The sequence below is a fragment of the Diabrotica undecimpunctata genome, chromosome 3 (assembly GCF_040954645.1).
Source record: "Diabrotica undecimpunctata isolate CICGRU chromosome 3, icDiaUnde3, whole genome shotgun sequence".
NCBI classification, from domain to species: domain Eukaryota; kingdom Metazoa; phylum Arthropoda; class Insecta; order Coleoptera; family Chrysomelidae; genus Diabrotica; species Diabrotica undecimpunctata.
In genome coordinates this window covers 8,955,110-8,977,796 of record NC_092805.1, presented here as the reverse complement: position 1 = coordinate 8,977,796, position 22,687 = coordinate 8,955,110, and the positions used below count along the sequence as shown (strand labels likewise).

The window sequence follows — 22,687 nt, the reverse complement described above, 5'->3', positions numbered from 1 at the left end:
TAACATTTTTACGAAACAGATAAAAATCATTTGTTCAGTATATATCTAGTACTTTATCTCCTTAAATGTTAAAAGAAAAGTTGCTTTCGACATATTTAAAGACACTAACATTAATACTACACAGTTACGGCGATTAGAATAAAAAATGGCCGTGTCAACTTGGTGCCTTTGCTACTAACTTAACGCAGTGTGTTATTGCCCTCTAAACATTTAGATAGGATTTAAGCATAATTTTATTTGAAATTTATTACCATTGTGTAGTTTTCACAACAGGATATATTAGTGTGTGTGGGTTGAACTTACACCGTTTGTATATTAGTGTTTACTGGTTTGTACAACTTTAAAATACACTAAAAATTGATATAAAAGAGCGTATAACCTGTTAATTTTCTTTTAGGTCTCGCAAAAAAATTCTTTTACTTCTGTTAATAGGACTACGGACTCTTATGTGTAGCTTCCTTCTGAGCTCTTCTTATGCCATATATAATTTACCTACTGGCCTCTACGTGTTTTCGTTTCTTATAGTTAGTCTTAAACTGTGATTCAACGGCGCGTGGAGTGCCACTCCCCGCTCCATTCTTATTAGTTCAGGCGCCATTGAATAGGACAGAATTGTCCTTATGTCGGTAAATCAACACGATTTAAGCTCTGAAGCTGGCGCGCAAAACTAAACTAAAAATTTGATACTACATGCTCCATGGAGATCAACCGACCACATTTCCATAACCACATTCTGTAGTCCCGGTTGTCTAATATCCTGGTTTAATATTTTATCACGAAAGAGTTACTGGCTTGATATGTCAATCTAGGTCGTTGTAATTACTCTTTTTATTATTGGTTCTTTAAATAGCTCTGGATTCTATAACATACATGCTTATAGACCTGACGCATGTTTTGTAGATTCTGATCTTGCTCTATTTGGTATTATCATTTTGTTTATCCATTCGTTGTCTCTAAAATATCCGCAGACTCTTAACGATTTTATAGGTGTGTTGCTTTTTATTGGAAGATGTTTCTTCCACTTCCACTATTAGGTAATGACTCTTGCTGTATTATATAATTCCCAAATATCGCTTTGCGTGCAGGAAAAGCTGTTGTGACAAATTGTAGCACTGCTTTTGCACTGTTTTGTTTACCTTTTCATTGCGTTTGATGGGTTGCGGTTACGATAATTGCCTCAATCAAGATTGAGCACGGACTGTAAATGCTAAAACAGCTGTCCAATAATACAAAAAAATGAAAGAAGAGTGTACATACCAGGCAGGCATACAAAAACTGGCTAAAGTTGCTTTTCTGCTGTTACTAAGTAGTCTTTTTCTTTCTTCTATTTGTTTTTCTTCCCATATTGTTTACATACTTTTCTATATTTCATCATCATCATCAGTGGCATTACAGCTCGTTATTAGCCAAGGTCTTCTTCAGAACAATCTTCCATTCGCCCCTGCCTCTGGCAACTCTTCTCCATGCTTTAACTCCGATGTATTTTAGATCATCCTCTATGTTATCTTCATACCTAAGTTTTAGTCTTCTTCTGGCTCGTCTTCCTACTGGTTTTCTTCGGTCTCAATTTTTCTGATCGTTGCATCTTCATCTTGCTCAATTACTTGTCCTATCCATCGAAGACATGCTAATTTAATACATTTTACAACGTCAGGTTGAAGTTTCGAAACGTTTAAGCAATTCTTGGTCGTTCTGTGTAAGTGACCACGTTTCTGACCCGTATGTTAACACTGGCCTTATTAGTGTTTTATGTAAGTTTTATATATACTTTTCTATATTTAATTAACTTTAATAGCTATTCGTCTGTATTTATATAACCAATTTGACTAAATTGTTGCTTATGTAAAACTTTTATTTCTTCAAAATCTCCTGAAAATTTGGTATGCTATGATTGTTTCAATCTTAAAAAGAACCAAATTATTTACAAAGAACTATAACTACATAAACTTCAACCTAATAATATTTAATATTGCAATTAGTATATACATTTCCACTGTACATTAATTAAAAATGAAGACGCTACAACATAATAGCCAATATTATTGCCAATAATCTATGTTTAGTGAAGCGAAAAATTATTACACAAACCATATGTTACACATACACCTGTTGCGGCAGCATGTGCCTTGTTAACTTGATTAGGTAGCAATGAAGTGGCAAGAAACATAATATGCCGCACAAAATGCGGCATTATGCGATATTCTTTTCACTTTTTCTACAAAAGTCACTACAGTCAAATATTCATTATATTTATTTCTTTCAGAACACAATCACCAGTGCTTCCCAATACCTGTTTTCTGCACTAGACAGCAGAGCATACCTCAGATCAGCAACCGTCTTACTTCCTGAATCATGGCCAGATTCGTGCGTATCCTCAGCTATTTTGTCTTCTTCCGGAGAAACTTCTGACGTCTCGATATTGCCCAGTGATCCAGCAAGAGGAAGCATCTGGACCCAGCAGTCTTTGGGCTGTGGACAGCCGGGAGATCAGATCTTTTTAGGATATGAAGGATTATTGAAGAAAAATAACAATTTAGGTACGTAGAAGCTTGTTAATTTATTATTTTCCAGTTTTTAATAAAGCGCCTGTTCTAAAGTTTACTTAAATATTTTGTAAATATTTTTTCAAGAATTACCAACTTCAGTAAACATTCAAACGAGTCCACTTTCTTCACATTAATCTTCACAAACTTCTGATATAATTTTGTTCTAATTAATATCTTCTTTGATCCTCGGATTAAAAATTAGCATCATTAAAATGATGGCAATTAGAATGTATCTTGTAAATAGATTATAACGTTAATTTATTTAAAAGGGTAATCAATCATAATTTGTACGAACTTGTTTGGGAAGTGTTTTATCTTGAAAATATGTTTTATTAAGAATCAAAATTCTACTAATTAAACTGATTAATATAGACCGGTATTAAAATGCATCTTACAAATTTTAGTTTGAATTAGATAAAAATTCTGAGGCAAGGTATACAAGTTGTAGTTCATATTGAAAAATGCTTTATTCATTGTTGTGTGTGTGTGTGTGTGTGTGTTTTGTTTTATGGCACTGGAACTAAGCCAATTAGCCAGAACAAATGTGTGATACTCATTGTTAAAAATTAAATTTTCATCAAAATGAAATCAAAACTACAGAATGGAACAAAGAGAGGTCGTTTTTAATAGCAATGTGTAAAATTTACGTTTTTTTCTCTGTAACTGTCTTTTTTTTTGACGTCTGATATATCATTCTTCTTCTTGATGTGCCTATCCGTTACGAATGTTGATTGACCATCATCATGGCAACGTATATCTTATCTGCAGCAGCGTGGAAAAGCTGCACAGATGTTGTATTGAACCAGATTCTGAGGTTCTTTAACCAAGACCTCGTTTTCCAAATATTTTTCCTTGCAGGATGGCTTGAATATCATAATGAAGTACACAATTGCACAATGTTTCATAAAACATTAATTTATTATAAAGTGTGATATTTAACGAATCATTGCTCGAGATGAAGTCCTACATTCCATTAAATGCATCGACATTTCGTGCACTTGCCACATTTGCCGCATGTTCGTTGTTTTTCAATTTTATCCACCAAATGACCCATGTTATACAAACAAATTTCCTCAGCAACATGTTTTACGGATTTTGGACGTACTTCACGTGGCGTTGGAATATCTGGAGCTGTCAGCATTGCCTCCACAATTCGCCGGTAAAATTCTAATGAATAAATTGCCTCAATGTGTAGCAATTTAATTTTGCCTACCACGTTGGGTGTCACTTGTAACAATATATAATTGCTTATAGGGGGTTGAAAGGGGGAACTGAACAATTACTGTGCTGGAGATAGGATAAGCAAATAAATTGAAACGTTTGCGAACGGCTACTCGTGTTTTGATTGGAGAGCTGAGTCGTAGATAAGGGTTTCTTTATTTGAGGGACAGTGAGGGCTAACTACAAAAAAAGAAATAAAAAAAATACCAACAGAGATTTCCTGGGCAACAATACACAAGAAGATTCCTAAACTATTTAAAATGGACGCCGTTTTAAAAAATCCTTTTGCTCGTTCCTTGAAATTGGATACAAAACAAACACACTGTCCCACACAAACTTCAAATGATCTGGAATGACCCATGGAATCACAGAATCTTGGAGAGGTGAAAGATCGAATTGGGCTTCCGTTTTTCCTGATGATAACAGTATGTATTCTACAAAACTCGGCATGTTTACCTCTTAAAATCTTGGAAACGCTGTTTTTCAAATCCCCTGACACGGAATACAGTAACAAGCTGGTGATTATCTCACTTTACAAAGACTGCCAAATGACATTTTGAGATTATTCACCTCCTTCTAACTCATGGAATTCAACAAAAATATTTGCCGGTTTTTTTTTGTAACTATCGCCGAAAAAGATCTTCATCATTCCGAAGTCAATCTGCTTCTCCATTTTTTCGACTACTACAGAAGAATTCCCGATGTTACAAAATTCTCCATGACTACAAAATTAAAACCGACTTCTCTCATTGTCCATTGATCTTATCCTGCCAAATTAGTATAAACATAAACGGAAAGATTCCTGTTTATTTGATGCACAAATATCGTAAGCGGAATTAAGATCAAACGAAATAGCAATTAAAATTAATATAAACAGACTTATATTATCAATCTTAGCGACGCAAAAAGATTGAGAATATTTTTCGGTGTTTTATATACACGAGATAACACGGAAATGCTACAAATGTTGCGGTAAAGAAGCCACATATTGACTATTGACCCATTCAAGCAAAATCTGAATACCGCCCAATACCATTTTTTGGTCAACATTTGGTTGAGAAACCATTATAATTTTTATATCTTTTCTGGACCATCTTCAATAACAACTTCATTATTATCTTAACAGCGAACAAAAGTACGCTTACATATTCGTTATGTAGATCGTTGGAAGTTCCACGAATTTCTTTTTTTATTTCTTTCAGTGAGACTCTTTCAATCTCTTCTAATTGTACCGATACAGTGTATCCTTTGATCCCCCAACCTTGATTAGGTAAGGTAAAGATGTAAAAAAATGATCAATGTAGATAACAGATTCCTGTGGTAAAAAGCCTATACACTTTTTTGTTACGGAACTTACAGTATAGGGATGAAATTTTGCAAGGTAACCTTTACTGGTTGCAATGCACCAGAATTTATATCCGAAATGGATGGGTTTTTTCCGAATAAACTGCTTCATTGAATGATGTCCATAATACGGCTTCGTCTTCTGAGAAACTTCCGTTCATTATAGTTTATTTTTATGAACGAGAGAGTAATTAGCATAATTTTAACTGGTAGCTCCGACCACTCCATGGGCGTGCTCAAGATTAATTGAAAAATTACTTTGAATAATTGTAAAAAATAAATGAATTATTTCAGTGTTATAAAGTGTTATGTGTATGTAAACAAAAGTGACCTCTTTTATCACACACTATATTAGAACTGACTGACCTAAAAAGGGTTTTAAAAAATTCACATTTTTTTTAATTTTTAAAAATTACAAAAGAGAAAAAGAGTTTTTAAAACCGTCTAAGGTATGTTAAATAGATGAATAAAAATATTAATATAAAACTTACAGCTACTTGTTACAAATCCAAATCAGATTCAGAAGATGAACTTTCAGAACCAAGATTTATAATAACTGGCTCGATCATTTTATCAGTAATATTGTCCAGCTTCCACATTTTTTCCTCTTCTTTAATAGTGTGATTTACTGCCTTTTCCCAGTTTTCAGGTTTTACATTATTTACGGCCTCCAAAAACAACTGTTTAACATCATGAATTTTAAAAGTGGTATTTTTTCTTGAAACTTCACTCTTTATCTGTGCCCATACCAGTTCAATCGGGTTTAATTCACAATGATATGGTGGGGATCTAAGTACTGTCATTCCACGATTTTTGGCAATTTCATCAATTTCGTATTTTTTAAATTTTTCTTTATGAAGGGCACACAACGAATAAAGTTCCTTTCTTATAGATCCGGGATGGTACGTAATATTTTTTGAACTCAGCCAATTCTGCAAGTCTTTTTTTAACCACTTGGTTGTGGGCAGTCCTTCTATAAGTCTGGAGTGATAACTTGCATTATCCATTACTATTACACAGTTCTTAGGAAGAAGATCTATCATTTGTTCGAACCATTCTTGAAAGACATCAGCGTTCATGTCTTCATGGTAGTCACCGGTACGAGTTGATTCAAAAGTTAATAAACCACCTTCAACAAAACCGTCTGAACTGCCAATGTGTACTATTATCAGCCTGCGTCCCTTTCCTGATGGTGGGTTTAAACCAGTAGATAAGTTATTTACAAAAGCGTGCCGTTGACTTGTAACAGTTTCATCCTGCCAAAATTTATTTGGTGTATGACCCTCGTTGATCCATGTTTCATCAAGATAAAATATTTTTCTTTTTTGGTTTCTCATTTCCTTTATGGTTCTTAGAAAATGTCTTCTCCATATGACAATATCGCTTCTTTCTAATAAAATAGACTTTCTGGGATTCTTTTTCCAGCGGAAGCCTATTTCTTTTAAAAGTTTCCATAACGAACTTCGACTCATTTCTGGGTAATCCTTATCATCTCGAACTGAGACAAGAACTTTATCCAATGTTGGAAATTCTTGTCTAAAGAAGAATTCATGCACTTTCCGTCGAAGTCCTTCTTTAAAATGATATTCTATTTGAAATTTTGGTTTCCCTGGAGCATTACGTGGCATTTGAAAACTACCACATTTCTCTTCTTTAATAACTCTGTAAATCGTAGATTTCCCAACACCAAGTGTACTGCTAACTAACTCAACGGTCTCATCAACACTTTCACATAAACGTTTGTCTGTAAATGATTTAAAACAATTAAATATTAATGTTTTTTCAAATTTTCACTTCCAAATTTTCCATAACACTAGTATACACAATAAACTGCACCTTCAACTGAAGTACCTACTTTTAGTGAACTGTTAAGAATTTTGAATACGCCACTTGGACCTTCCTATATACAAAATGGAAAAACCCACTATCACATTTTCTGTGGAATAAGTGTAGAAGGTAATTATCTAGTCAATTACTGTCGTAGATTCCTGGAATTAAAGAATTAAATGTTTGATTGTTGAAACCCTTACTTCGTGGAATGCACTCATTTCAGATAAAATAAAACGTTTTATTTTATCTAAAGAATTAAACTTTATTTTGCAAATAGGCAACGAATTAAACTTTATTTTGCAAATAGATAAAATAAAACGTTTTATTTTATCTAAAGAATTAAACTTTATTTTGCAAATAGGTAGGTACTTATTAAACTTTTATTGGTTATATATAACCAATAAAATAAACATCTTACATTTCTTGCAAATTCATTAGTATCTGTTAACCTCCATCACTCCGACACTGGCACCCTTATTTAGGGATTAGTAATCCTGACAACTATTGTATTCTATTCTGCTCCAACCTTTATACCTGGTGGTCATGCTCAATTTAAAATTGTTTTCCTATATACTTCTGTAAACTTGTTGACAAATATCTGTTTTTCATTGAGTCACCCGTATCAACAGTTTAGGGATTTGCATACATAATTTATTGTTTTATTACTCTCTCATACATAAAAATACACTATAGCTGGAGGTAATATTGAAAACGTTCATTTAAATCATTTATCATTAAAACGTAAAAATCTATGAATCTGTTCAAATCTATTTCGACTCATGGACCTTGACATTCCAAATACATTCTCCTAGAAGGCAATGGGTGGTATCCAGAGAAGAATGGCAAAGTTTTCAGAATCTTATGAAATTTCTATTTTCTTTTGTTACCCGATTCGTGAGTTGCAGTCAGAATTTTATTTGACAGCACGGTTTTTCAATTTGCTGTATTTTTTCAAGAAACAACTGTAATATCCAAGCTTTGAGACTGTATTTTGGCCAATATTTTAAAAAGTATAATTGAATTGATCCTTGAACCTTTCAAGGCTTATAACTCTTTTTTACCTTAAACCAGTTTTCAGTGCTTTTTGGAGGTTGTTTAAAGATTTTTAACGTTTGTAATTTTTTTGTCGTTAACCTTAAACCAAGTTGCAACGGTTTTTGGTGCTTGTTACCGTTTTTTTTTTGACGCTTACAAAAAATCACACTTCGACTTTCAATTGTCTACTCTCAGTTTTACTATTTTGTAAACAAAATCTGTACAAATGTTAAACCATTCGTACGGTAAATGGCGGAACCACGAAATTACCTCACCGGTTTTATGAACTATAATATTATTTCCTACCCGCAATTATCTTATTCAACATACCAAATCAACCACACAAAATTAATAGGCAGCAATGGTAGATTCGATGTATAATTATTAAAAATTAATGGCTTTTACAAAATTATAGATCACAGTGTCTTATAATTTGAACTATGGCGTACTAAGTATATCATATCGTTTTTTATGAGATATCTAGACCACAGCGTTACGTAATAATCAAAACGGTCCATTAAATTTGTAAACGAACTGTAAAATTTTCATAGAAATTATTCATATCAGATTTATTTCAGGACTTCTTTTACGGAAGTGAAACAAAAAGAATCATCCAGCCCTTTGCGTCCATTTGTGCTCTATTTTGAGCACTTTTTTCATCCAATTTTTTGACATTTTCTTGAGATCGTCAGTCCAGCGAGTAGGGGGTTTTCTTCTACTTCTTTTGTCTAACCTCGGCTTCAACTCAAGCAATCTCTTTGTCCACCTTTCATCACTGATTCGGGCGACGTGTCCGACCCGGTTCCATTTCAGTGTGGCAATTCGGGAAATTATATCATTTCTAACTCGGTCACGGAGCGATATACTCAGCATTGACATTTCCATTTTCCTCTGAGCTATTTGCAGCGTTTCAGAAGTGGTAGCTGTCAATGTCAAAGTTTCGGCACGATAGGTCAACACAGGCAACACACATTGGTAAAATATTTTACGTTTTAAAGAAATTGGTATATAGCTTTTAAAGATGTCTTTGAGTTTTCCATAGGCTGCTCATGCTAGATTTATTTTTCTTCGTAGTTCGCATGTTTGGTTGTCTCTTTTGATCTTTATTTCGTGTCCAGGGTATATGTATTTTTCCACCAGCTCTACTTCGTTGTCTCCAATATTGATATTTCAGCTACGCACTAGGTTTGGCAGGAATTTTGTCGTGGAGGTGTTTATTTTAAGACCACACACTGGCACACACTAACTGAAGTTCATGTAGCATTGTACCTATCTCCTTGAGGTTGTCCGAGAACAAAACTATGTCGTCTGCAAATTTCGAATTTGTTAATCTTTTACCGTCAATGTTCAGGCCTTGATAAAGCCCACAGAAAAAATAAAAATACCAATCTTAAGACACTAGAGCTTGTTTCAAATGCAGTAGCAAACGTAGATTTTTTCGGAAACCTAACCCAACCACGTTGCATTATCCAAAGAACGGAAATGACTCTGACTCTGAGATCATGCTGGAAGTGACGAGGAAGATCAATTTAATTACACAAGTATTGGCCAAAATACAGTCTCAAAGCATGGATATTACAGTTGTTTCTTGAAAAAATTCAGCAAATTGAAAAACCGTGCTGTCAAATAAAATTCTGACAAACTCACGAATCGGGTAACAAAAGAAAACAGAAATTTCATAAGATTCTGAAAAGGCGCTCTAACGAAGCATTCAACTGTGTGGATGTTTTAGGGGCATGACGATCATTTTTTTTGGGCGTCGTCTTTTATAAGGAGTAACTTTACAAAATCTAGTAAGAAATGCATCCTGGATTTGTTTATTTCGTGAAGCATAAAAATTCTTGTGAAAATCAGCAATATCTGCCATTTTTAAGATAGCACATCGATAAGATTTCGTCTTATGGTCGCATTTAGGGAAATCTGGAGATTGTTGGTATTGCTTCTGTACCCTTCATTTGTAATGACCATATTCTTATCTTGACGGAACTGTACTGATCTATCACCTCTCTCGTTTCTGTCGTCTAATCCGAAATTTCCCACTTAGTTATTGGTTTTTTCTTTTCCAACTTTGGCATTTAATTCTTCCATTTTATTATTGTGCCATCTCTTTGTAGTTTTGATAGCTCTTCTGATGTGTTGGTAAAATTGCTCTATTTCTTGATCTTCCTTCTCTGCTGTAGGTTCATATATTTGAATTAAGTTTAGTTTCCTATTCCTCGTTGTTAATTGTTTCAAAATTACCGTTTTTGTTATTTGAAAAAAGCTTTCAAGGCATTGGCATTTTTGACTTCACACCGAAATATAGATTGCTTTAACAAAAAAAACTTGATGGGCTTGATGTTTCGAATCCAGCAAAAGAAAACTAAAAATTTGTTAATTCCATGCCAAAACGCATTCAAGTTATTAAAGAAAAAGAAAGTATCGATCGCTAATAGCAAATTATTACTATAAATGCATCACCACACCTTAAAAATGGATATAACTTTAAACAAAAGACCAATAACAATCAAACACAGCAATTATTTAAAGGAGGATTTCTCCTGTGACAAAATCGGGGTCAACAAATGAACAAATCACAAGAATAGACGTGAAGTTTCTTAACATTAATTTCAATAATGATGATCTCGGTAATGGATAATTTAATTTACAATTATCTCTATTTGGAACAATTGGTTATTAAATAAATGTTAACTTTCACGAAAATTACTTTTGCGTAAATATTTCAAAGAAATAGTTTCGTCTCCATATCAGATATTGTCAGAGAAATGCGAAAGTTGTATTTTTTTGATAATAGCTAATTGGAGTTAACAATTTATAAAAAAAATATATTACTGGGCTTTTAAATGCCCCATTTTTTCTTCATTTGACTATTTTTACTCTATCTAGAATCTCTTAGCTGATTAAATCAATATGCATCGACTGCTGTTGTTTTCTGTCTCTCTTTTCTATATGTACTTCACTTTTTTGTTCTAGTGTCACTTTTTTTGCTTTAAATTCTTGTTTACAGCTTCTATGTCAACGCAAATGGAGAACTCATGGCTAATCTCTGTGCTTTTAGCGAACTAAGAATCAATAACACATTTTTCGATCATAAGCTCCAGTATCAATAGCAAGATACCAGACTCATGGAGAAACAGCATAATGATACCAACTAACAACTTTATCAGATGAACAACAAGGATTCAGATCCGAAAGATCCTGTGTAGACGCCGTATTTGTACTAAGACAAATCACAGAAAAGGCCATCGAGTACAATAAACCAGCATATCTATGTTTTATAGATCGTTTTCTCTCTTATCCACTCGTTTCTCTTTTTATCCATTAGTCTTATGTGCAACATTTGTCTTTCCATTGCTCTTTGGGTTTTTATTATTTTGTCCATGTTTGCTTTTGTAAATGTCTACGTCTAGGAGCCATAAGTGAGAACAGGAAGTACGCATTGATTGTATACTTTGGTCTTACGATGCTGTGGATATCTTTTGTTTTTAAGAATGTAGCTTAGTTTGCCAAATGCCGCCGATGCCAGTCTAACTCATCTTTTTATCTCTGCTGTTTGGTTTTCTTTGTTAAGTTTTATAGTTTGACCTATATATATATATATATATATATATATATATATATATATATATATATATTCCTGAACTTGTTCTATTTCATCTTGTCCAATCTTCATTGTGATGTCTTCATCTGTATTTGCTATGATTTTGGTCTTGTAATTCGTATTAAGGCCTATCTTTCCAGCTTCTACATCCAGTTCTTTCATCATTTCAACTAATTTTTCTTTTTTATCGGTTATCAATGCGACAAAGAAAGCCTTAATGTATGTTCCGCCAGAAAGAAGGAAAAGGAGAAGACCACCAAATTCCTGGAGAAGAGAAATTACAAAAACAATGCAATCTAGAGGCTTAGAAGAGGGAGATTGGAGAGATAGGAAAAGATGGAGGCTGAAATGCGGGAAGCGGCAATCGCCGTAGGACCCCCGTTATATGATGATGATCAATGCGATGTCATTAGCGTACCTTATATGGTTCAAGCGTTGTCGTCAATACAACAGCAAAAAATAATATGATAATATCAGCAGAAAAAACCAAATGTATGACATCTAAATACCCACTACTGGTAAATAAACTCGATAATGTAAAATCGAAATTGATGGGAAAATAATAAAGCCGGAAGCAAGGTTTAGATATCTGGGAATAGATATAACTAGTTACGGAGATGTTGAAGAAGAAATACGAAAACAAATCTTAAAAGCAATAAAGTGGCGGGATCTCTTAATGACACAATCTGGAAGAACAAACACCTAAGACAAGACACAAAAACAAGAATCTATAAAGCAGCAATTAGACCTATATTAACATACATGACGGAGACCAGACCTGACCCATCTAAAACGAGACGACTACTAGAAACAACAGAGATGAAAGTACTTCGACGAATATCAGGGAAAAGTCTGTTGGATAGGTAGAGAAGCGAAAACATAAGAAAAGCATGCAATATAGAAGACATAAATGGATGGGTGACAAAACGGAAATAGGAGTGGAACGAGCACATTAGTAAAATGGCAGAGAATAGGATAGTACGAATAGAACGAGATAAGTCACTAAATGGACGAAGAAGTATTGACAGACCAAGAAAAAGATGGTGCGATAATTAATCAATTTAGGAGGCTAATATGGAAGAATAAACAGCCTTTAAAGCCTACATACAAGAAGGAAGAAGAAGAAGATAGCTTCTAAACTTACACCAAAGAATATAGACGTATATAAGCGTCTATATTCTTTGCTTACACCACACACTTTGAAAATATCTCTAAAAGAGTCTACAGCTTGGAATATTTCGTTACTTACTGTCAGAACTTGTGGATGCATTAACAAATATGTATTAACAATTGTTCAAAAATAAAGAAATAATCTGAACTCTTCAGAAATAGTATGAACTTTTTCATTTCCAGTTTTATACAGTTATTTAGATATGTTAAAATCCTTTTTTAGTTGGTATGAGACCTGTAGCCTGTACTGTACAGTAAAACTTGGTATACAATCCCTTCTGTATCTTATAAATAAACACACAAACAATTTTTTTCTCAGAACCAACCGCCGATTTTACTCCGCTTGTTTTATTGGCGATGGGTATACCTCCAGGCATCAACTTATCCTAAAATTCTCACGTTCCTACCGAGAATGACCATTTTTGTTCATTTGTTTGTTTTATTTCAGGAAGGGAACTCGTAAAGGAATTTGCCAAGTACCGTTATGGCGTATTTGACGAAGAAGGGTACCAAAGTGATTCCATCTACCCCATGTGCTACTATGATGATCAAACAAAGCAAGTGAAAGTTACCGGATGCTCAGATTTGCCACTAAAAGATAATGGGTAAGTAAACAATTTTTTGTTTTGTCGAAATACTTCATGTGTTTGCACTTTTGTCATAGGATATAACATGATTTAACTATTTGTCATAGGATTTAACAGGTTTTGCACATAATATTTCTTTGTCATAGGATTTAACAGGTTTTGCACATAATATTTCTTTGTCATAGGATTTAAATTAACTTCTATGTGACAGCTATGACCATTAAAGTTACAGTAATTACAGTAGAAAGTTTATTTAACAAAGAATTTTTTTTTGAAATTTGGAAATTGGATATTATTTAATAATATCCAATCCCTTTTGGATCTTATAGTATAGCATTAATTATTTCTATGTACTATTTACAACATTTTTGGAGTGCTTGCTTGCTCTTCTGCAAATTCAGGTAGTAAAATAGGTTCTATCTTTATAGTGTAGTAAAATCCCTATCTCCATTTTCGTATATAAGGCGTATATACTGATTTTGTCTTCTCCTGAAGCCACATCTATACGTCTTGTAAACTTTTGGCAGATTTGGTGTATCATATCCAATCCAATCGCATATATACTGTGTTTCAAATGTTAGATTCAGTGTGGTTTTAAATTGCAAGCCGGTTTGCCATGTTTCGCCTATTCTGTGAATTATCATAAATAAATCTTCCTTTTGTATTTAACAGCAGTTAACAGCGATAATCCTCTACAAATACTTGTCTAATACTTTCATTTGCTTCTTTTTCTCAGCGGTCATTAAACAGTTAATTTTCTGACGGTAATTTTTCTAAATAAATTTCCGTTATATATAGGAAAGTACCCAAAACGTTTTATTATTGATGTCATTCGGTGTTTTATTATGTTGTGCTGCAATGTGACTCTTCTGGTTGTATGGATTGCTTCAGGTTGCGTAATTTCGGTCAGGTGACTTATTTTTTTGTGCCATATATCTTGGGTGCCATTTAGTACTGTCATTTACTGTTCTTGTATTTGTGTGCAGTTCCATGCGGAGTTATTGATGGAAATGGTGGTCGCTACTACTCTTTTCCTAGATATATCTTTAGCTACAGTTCTCCAAGGGATATTTATCAGTACATAATCTACCTGATTTCTCTATTTTATTATCTGGTGATATCCCAAGTATAATCATGTGAGGATATGCTCCAAACGTGTGTTAATATGTATGCTCTGTGCAAAAATATAGCCAACACATTCCTCTCTTGCTTCATCACCAAGTTAATATAAACCGAGCAGTAATCTCCTTCTCCTAGTACTACTAATCTTAGCACTGATATCTTCCATAATTATTGTGACTTTTATTATTATTATTTTATTATTTATTAAGTACATATATTCAAAATAATACAAAAAACTTTCTATCAAAATCTTTAACTCATTAAAAAAGCCGCAAAAGCCCCTTATTTTTATTTATATATTTCTTTCATTTTCAGCGTTTGTTCCAACAAGAACTCCATCTACAACAAAACCGAGATGATGGATGAAAAAGCTCGCTCCAGCATAATGTTTTCTCCAGACAGCCCATCAGTATCCATGTTTTGCGACGAGGGCAACCACAACCGCTTGGCACCAACCAAACACAACTTCTTTTGTGAGAGAAGAAGCGTTTTGGACGTCATAATAAGCCACGCGGACTTTGCTAAGAATCCACACAGTTCCTTCACTGGCAACCAAATCACAGACACTACCCCTAGAATTGTTTATAAAAAGCAAAATATTACTAGATATGTTTTCGTTATTGAAAACTCTAAAGATATGATGCTACGAGAGTCTTGGAGTTATTTAAGGCTCGCCATGAGACAATGGGTGGGAAATGTTTTGCCAGACAATACTGAAATCGGTATGGTTCTTTCTGATCCAACTCAATCTATTAGAGCTTTGAATATCGTTCCTGCTAAAGTAACAAATGACAGATTTGGTAAAGATAACAGAGACAAGTTCTACTCAGCTCTCCCTTACACACCAAATGAAAGTATGCAACCTGTCTGTCTACATTGTGCTGTAACGGAAGCTATGAACATGCTAAAAGAAAGAACCAAAACTAATGGAGCAGCCAATAATGTTATAGTTGTGATTGCGACAGGTATGACAGTAGATAATCGTATGAAGTCTACAATAAACGAGTTGAAAAAATACAAAATTAAAGTTGCCACCGTCAACTATCCAGACGTGTTACGGCCAAGTACTTTGGGTCTGTTGGCTGCAGAAACCGGAGGTACTGATTACACAGTCTTTGAAGAAAAACTAAACGTAGATACCACACTTCTAACTACTTATTTTGATCTACACAATGTTTTGTATGATATTGTTATGAAGTTTAGTGCTAAAACTCAAGTAGATTTACCAATGGAAATCCACAGAAAGGCAATAACAGATGATGGTCGTAGCTCCATTACTGGTAGCTTTATGTTGGATCCTAGTATGGGAGAACCAGCTCAGTTTATATTCTACACGCACAATACTGTTACTCCACTCATTAAAGGATTAAAGTTGATCAGCCCTAGTCATCAAATATACTACAGCAGGAATGACAAACTTATCTTCTTCAAAATGATCACACTTGACGCCAATATCTCAGAGGTAAGATTTTTCATTTTGCTTTTTCTTGAGTCATTGTTTAATTTTGTTTTTGTCAAAAGTATACTATGCTGATTGATTTTTTTGTAAAACTACAGTTTTTTCTATAATTTTTATATTTTTTTCAGACTGGTACTTGGACGTACGTCGTTGAACCGTATTCAGGAAATCCCCAGCCACATTTTATTCAAGTAATGGCAACTCCAAAATCAATCTTCGCTCCAGTGATTAAAGCCAATTTCAGAACACATCGCAACATCCCCAATGGACCTATTCTTCTTCTGGCTGAACTTAAATACGGAGATGCTCCAATAATGGGTGCCAAAGTTGAGGTGACTGTAACCAAACCAGGTGTTAATGGGTCTTTACCACTGAGAACTAAGATAGAGCTGTTAGACACTGGTTCTGGAGATCCAGATATCACCAAAGGAGATGGAGTTTACACCAAGTATTTTAGCGCTGCCGAATGGGGACCTGGTTTATATAATTTCGAGGTTATGGCAACTGATAATGGAAATACCGCTTATACATGGTCCAGTGGTTCTAAAAGAAACGGTAAGTTTTTTATTTTTAACTATAAAAAATTAATTCATTCAATCACCAATCATTTTCTTTGCCTTCATTCTTAATTTTATTCTTTTTTGTACCTTGATTTTACATTTAAATAAAAATTCTTACTCCAACATTCATTTATTGTTTTTCTTGGACTTTTTGTTAAATTTTCAGCGGTCTCGATCTCTCGATAATGATTTGGGTTCAACTTTCAGTACAAAATAAAAAAGTATTGTCAAGATCACCGCTTCGAAGACAGACCATGGCATTTTAATCTCTCTAGTAGGTACAGCTCCCTCTACACTTAGTCATTCTCTGCCCAGCGTTAAACTGTAGATCCCGTATGTCTATGTATAAGGTACACAAAGATATATGTAGAAGAGTTGTTTACAGAGAAAACTGAATATAACACGTTAAGAAGAACAACATTTAATGCCGTATGTCATCTGCTGGTCTTGCATTGAAAATTGAAACTGTCAGTTTCGTCTTCCTATTGTACCAGTACTACACGCAGACGAAATACTGTATTGTTGGCTGCTTTATAATAAAATGTGCAGCAGTTCTTGATTTCATCATGAGCATCAGTAACGTTACAGCTCATTATGAGCCAAAGCTGTCATTATAAGAAACCTTTATTTCTTCTTGTCTTTAAAAGCTCTTCTTTATCCTTTAACTTCAATAGAATCTAATCAATTGCTCCTACCTATCAATTGCTCTCTCTTATAGTATGTTGTAGCACTCTTTTTCTTTGATAAACCGATCATCTGTAGCCATTTAGCTTATTGTACAGTGGAACCCTATACCAGCTTGTACACGTCTGTAGCTGTCTTTATGAAATAGCCCCATTGTATGAAGAGGTTCCTTGACGGCTGCATGACCAGTAAGGAAACTGGTCATGATTCTGAGGTGATTACTGCCTGTTTCCGCTCTACTTCAGTTCGCTTAACTCCCAAACTCTGTCTGGGATGCATATATCAATATAACATTTCCACCACTACTGTATATCAACAGGATTTCAATACTACTTGGAATTTCTATTATGAATAAATGGACAAATAAGGCAATTCGACTGTAGTACGAGCGGCTACCTAGACATGTCTGTCTAAAATCTGCCATATTGCTTTTGTGGTCAGAATTGTCAATCACTAATATATATGCTAATTAATAAAGTATCCTAATTTATGTTTTTTTTTGTTTCAGAAGAACCTTGCTGTGGAAGCGCAGTGATTGCAAATGGTGTTACCCCCCTAGCTCCATTCCAACGATTTATACCAAAAACTACTTTGGTAATAACATCAGAGGATGTAACAACGTCCAGTCAAGTCATAGCTGGCAGAATTGGTGATTTAAAAGTTCAAATACTACCTGATGATATGAAAGCAAGATTATCATGGACGTCGCCAGACATGGGAGGAGATTCCGTTTCACACTACGAAATCAAATATGCTACTTCAGTTCTTGATATTCTCGACAAATTTGAAACGAAAGCTATTAGTTGGGATTTGGGACAACCCTTTCCTCTTTCTCCAGGTTCAGAGACTACCTTTACTCTAGACTTTAACCAAAAGAAAGATCTCCTTGATCAAACTGTCTATTTTGCTGTCAAATCATACTCTAAAACAATTAACAATATATCTGGTCCCATATCTAATTGGGTGAGAATCTTTGTACCTTCACCTCCTCCGCCGTCAACTGCTGCTCCTCCGTTTTCTTCAAACGAACAATCTATTTGGCCAAATAACGGAAATTCTCCCGATATTGACTCTGCTGGACCAAGCATTACTAAAAGTATGCCTGTAGGTTTAGAGCTCATTTTACCTGTAGTAATTGGTTTAATTCTGCTCGTAGTTCTACTAATTTTATATTGTTACTTCTGCGTAGTCAAAAGAAGGAATAGAGGTAACTCAAAATCTTGCAAAGCCAATGCTATTAAAAAGGACAATCTCAACTCCAATATTACTATAATTCCAAGTTCTCCTCAGAACAACTCAAATACATCTACCCAGACATACATAGGGGGCGATATGCCAGATCCTCACCAAATTGGAGTCCCTGTCAATAACTACGCTTATGAAGACGAAACCAAAAAACGTTACTCCTTGGTTAACCAACAAGAACACCAATTAATTGAAGAACTCAAGCAACATCAGCAACAAAGAGATCCTAATTACGAAGGCGTGAGTGTTATTTCCAACAATACAATCAATCGAAACCAAATTTTGAGTCCCTATAACTCCTGGAGTGCCTCCCAGCTGCTACACGAACACGAACGACGACGGAGTCCAATGGACGGCTCTATGGGTAACCCAGAACAATTGATTTCACATCAAGAAGCCATGATGGCTGGCGAACATATGAGCCTTAATGGTCATCAAATGCCAGAACATTACGCCCAAGGTCATATGCCCCCTCCAGTTCCTCCACTACCTGTTTTCAGTGATAACAGATACCCTGGAAACTACGATGTATATGATGTACAGCAAGTGCACCCAATCTACGCTTCTATGCACAGGAGGGAACCTTTTAACCAAAGTTTGCAGGGTTCCCTGAGCTCTGTTAATTCTGGCGAAAAAAAGAGGAGAAACGTGACAATGGTGTAACACCAGGTTATTGTGAAAGACACTATTCAAGTGCACACTTACCAGACTCAAACCACTTACTTATAATGTAAATAGTGTATATATAAATAGTGATAAAAACTCTTGTTATCAGATTGAGAGAAACATACTGGGTTTTATGGAACAATTGTACCAACTAACCATGAAACCCAATTAACACAAAATGTTTATACTTGTTACCAGACCAGGGTCAGTATTTATTAAAAAGTACCTGAAGTATCTTAATGATATTCATTTTAGCTCTTTTTTGTTTCCAGTTTTTATTTTTGAAACACAAGAAACATTTTAGTATTTTGACTTCATAGTATATTGTATATTATTGTAAATAAATGCTTGGTGTGCTTTTCTAAAATTACTTACCTTGAGCTGGTTTTTGCTAGTCAAGTGCACATTATTCTTAATAATTTTTGTCATATAATGGAGCCAGTACTTAGTAATTATTATAGTCTTTTATGGCATTTTTGTATAGTACAACCTTATTGTTACTTAAGACTGATCTCGCGCAAAAAGAGATAGTTATATATTGATGTCAACTATCTGTTTGCATGTTTTTGTAAATATATGTGAATTTGAATGAAAATATAATTTTTGTATATATTTTAGTGTATAGTTCTTATAGAAATCTTGTAAACGGTGTAATCATTGATTGTTTGTATTATTTCTATTGTCTTTTCCTTTGACACACAAAGGTTTATAAAATCTCGTAATAAAGTGTTTAAAATTTAAAATAATCTTTTATTTCATCACAACCGATCACACCCTAGTGTTTTGTCGATTAGAGTGAAAATAAAGACTGTAAAGAGCCCCAGCTGCAAGAAAATCATAGATAAAAGGCGACTCAAACAAGACAACATATATGCGGAAACGAAGTTTAAAATAAACGAGAACTTAAGAAAAGTCAAAGAATGCGGAGCCTCCTATCGACCATAGTGGGAAATGAGTAAAAATTCAACATGCCCTTAATTTGACTGTAGAAATTTTTGAACATATGAAAGAACAAAGAAAAAATAAAGCAAAAAACCTAAATAAATACAAAGAAATTCAGGAAAACAGAAAGAAAATTCGAGGGCAAAAGAGGTATGGCTCTCCTCCAGATGCAAGGAAATAGAAGATCTGGATAAAAAGTATGAAAGCTTTTTAAGTAGGATGGACCTCAATAAAACTTATTAAATTCGATTCGTATGAGTTTCAGGAAATTTTATGAACAAAAATGATAATGTGGAAATGAAAATTGCATTATTGAATAAGGAAAATGCATTTTGCAAAGTGCATTTTGAAGTGCCGAAAAATCATAAATTTGTAAATCGGAAATGAGTTCAATATTACTACTCGGGGGTTTTTGGGGCCACTAAACATGAATATCATAACGACGATATTCTCCGAGGCACCTGGTGCACTGGGACCTTGTCTTCTGGAATTTTTTTTTGTAAATTCGATACAAAATCAGTGCAAACTCATCACTCCGGGATGTTTGAGGTCGCTGAACGCTAATATCATGTCGGCGAAAGCCTGAGAGGCACCTGGTGTCAAGGATGGACCTTATCTCCTAGAGTTTTGTGGAAATTCAGTATGAAATCAGTGCTAACTCGTTATTCGGTGGTTTTTGGGATAGCTAAACACTAATATGATGTCGCCGATGAGGTGCGAGGCACCTGGTACACAGGATGGTCTCATATCCTAGAGTTTTGTGGAAATTTAATACAAAATCAGTGCAAACTCGTTACTCGGTGGTTTTTGGGATCGCTAAGCACTAATATCATGTCGGCGATGATGTCCGAGGCACCTTGTACTCAGAAGAGTGCTGGTCTATTGGTGTTTGTGCATCGGAGACCATCACCGTTATTATATTCGTGATCAGCGACCCCAAAATTCCCGAGTAACTAATTTGCACTTGTTTTATATCGAATTTCCACAAATCCCTCGAGTAACGAATGTGCATTGAATTTTCATAAAATTAAAGGAAAAAAGGCTCGTCGTGGGCACAAAGTGCTTCAAAGACCATCGCCGACATACTGTTATTGTTCTGTGACCGCAAAAATCCCCCGAGTAACGAGTTTGCACTGATTTTGTATCGAATTTCCGTCAAACTCCAGAAGACGAGGCCCATCCTCGGCACAAGATGCATCGGAGACCTTCACCGTCATGATAATCGTGATCAGCAATTTTAAAAATTTACAAATAACGAATTTGCAATGATTTTGTATCGAATTTCCAGCAAAAGTTAAGGAGACTGTGCCCAGGTACACCAGGTACCCAAAAGTACATCGCCATACATCTGAAGACCATCGCCAAAGTACAAATTATCATTACAAAATGTATCTGTTTTTATCACTTCGAAATTTTCTTTGGAAAATGCATTTTTCTTGTTTAATAATGCAATTTTCATTACCACATGATCATTTTTGTTCCCAAAATTAACCGGAATGTAAAAAGTTTCATTGAGATCCATCCTACTGCAAAAATTCCGTAGGTTCTGGACTTCTTAGTTCTTGAATACCTCACCTATTTCAATTTATTCAAAAGGTTTAAGAAATAGCATAAGAACAAATATCCATAAAAATGAAAAAGGGGATAAAATTACTGATGTCAAGAAGAGATTGTGTCACTATACTAATTACATTCAACTACCATTTAATGATCAGAGAAAAACTGTCGTTAGAAACCACAAATGATACCGGACTACCAATATTGTGAGAAGAAATCAGCTATATCATCAAAAACATAAAAGATAGCAGACGACTGGTCCAGATGTGGCCATCGAATTATGGTATTGGCGTAATTGTTGAATGGTTGAATTAGATTCTAATATATTAGACTCCCACAATCTCCAGACAATGGCTGCAATTGACCTTTGTAGCAATTCCCGAAAAGTCAAGTGCAATAACCTGTTCAAATTGGGAACAATAGTTTGAATGAGTCTTAAAACTTATTCACTCACACTTACGATACTTACAATATTTTGAAAAGCTTTATTGTTGTTTTTTTTTTTAGTTTCTAGCATCAAAGTTAAGCAAGTTACGCTCAAAATAAAGTTGGTCCCTTTTTTTTGGTAAAAACATCGTGAATATCACCCACCCCCTAATTATTGCTTTAAAATTTACTTTATTTATGTATTATTTATATGATCTGTAAGTTTAATCAGAGCAAAGTACTTATTTTTGAGAAATATTGGTTTTAAAAAGAAAGATTTTTGAAATTTTGAAAAAAATGACTTTTATCAAAATAACGTAAAAAGTATTAGTGATACGAAAAATCTCAAGGAGTAAAAAAATATAGGTTTCTTTTATGAATATTTCGGTCTTCAAAGCATATCCAACATAAAAAACAAAACCAATATTAAGAAGATTTTGAAAATTTTGACAAGCACTCAAAATAAAGATGAACTTGAGAAACAAAAGGAAATCAGGAGAATTAAGAGGCATGATAAAAAAAATCAAAACTACGCAAAGAATTGCAGAAGCAGGTTCAAATTTTGAAGTTTGTGCCAAAGAAAAAACAGCCAGTGAATGTTAGCAGTGACAGGTAGTGATGATTCAAATTCGAAACGTATCTATTGCAATGAACATTATAGTTGGAAAAAGAAGTAAGAGGACTGGACAAAG

At 34.3% G+C, this 22,687-nt stretch overlaps 1 protein-coding gene across 2 annotated transcripts in view; it reads left to right on the top strand.

Annotated features, from left to right (window-relative positions):
- LOC140436420 (calcium-activated chloride channel regulator 1-like) overlaps window positions 1-19,803 on the top strand; it is a 168,162-nt gene extending 148,359 nt beyond the window's left edge. The window contains exons 2-6 of one of the 2 annotated variants that reach the window (XM_072525237.1): window positions 2,264-2,537; window positions 13,196-13,352; window positions 14,772-15,918; window positions 16,044-16,470; window positions 17,671-19,803. In XM_072525237.1, coding sequence (XP_072381338.1) covers window positions 2,264-2,537; window positions 13,196-13,352; window positions 14,772-15,918; window positions 16,044-16,470; window positions 17,671-19,067 — 3,402 coding nt within the window. In that variant the 3' untranslated portion in view covers window positions 19,068-19,803. Of the gene's footprint in view, window positions 1-2,263; window positions 2,538-13,195; window positions 13,353-14,771; window positions 15,919-16,043; window positions 16,471-17,667 lie in introns of both variants that reach the window. The other variant, XM_072525236.1, reaches the window with a different exon arrangement.
- The last annotated feature ends 2,884 nt before the right edge of the window (window positions 19,804-22,687 follow it).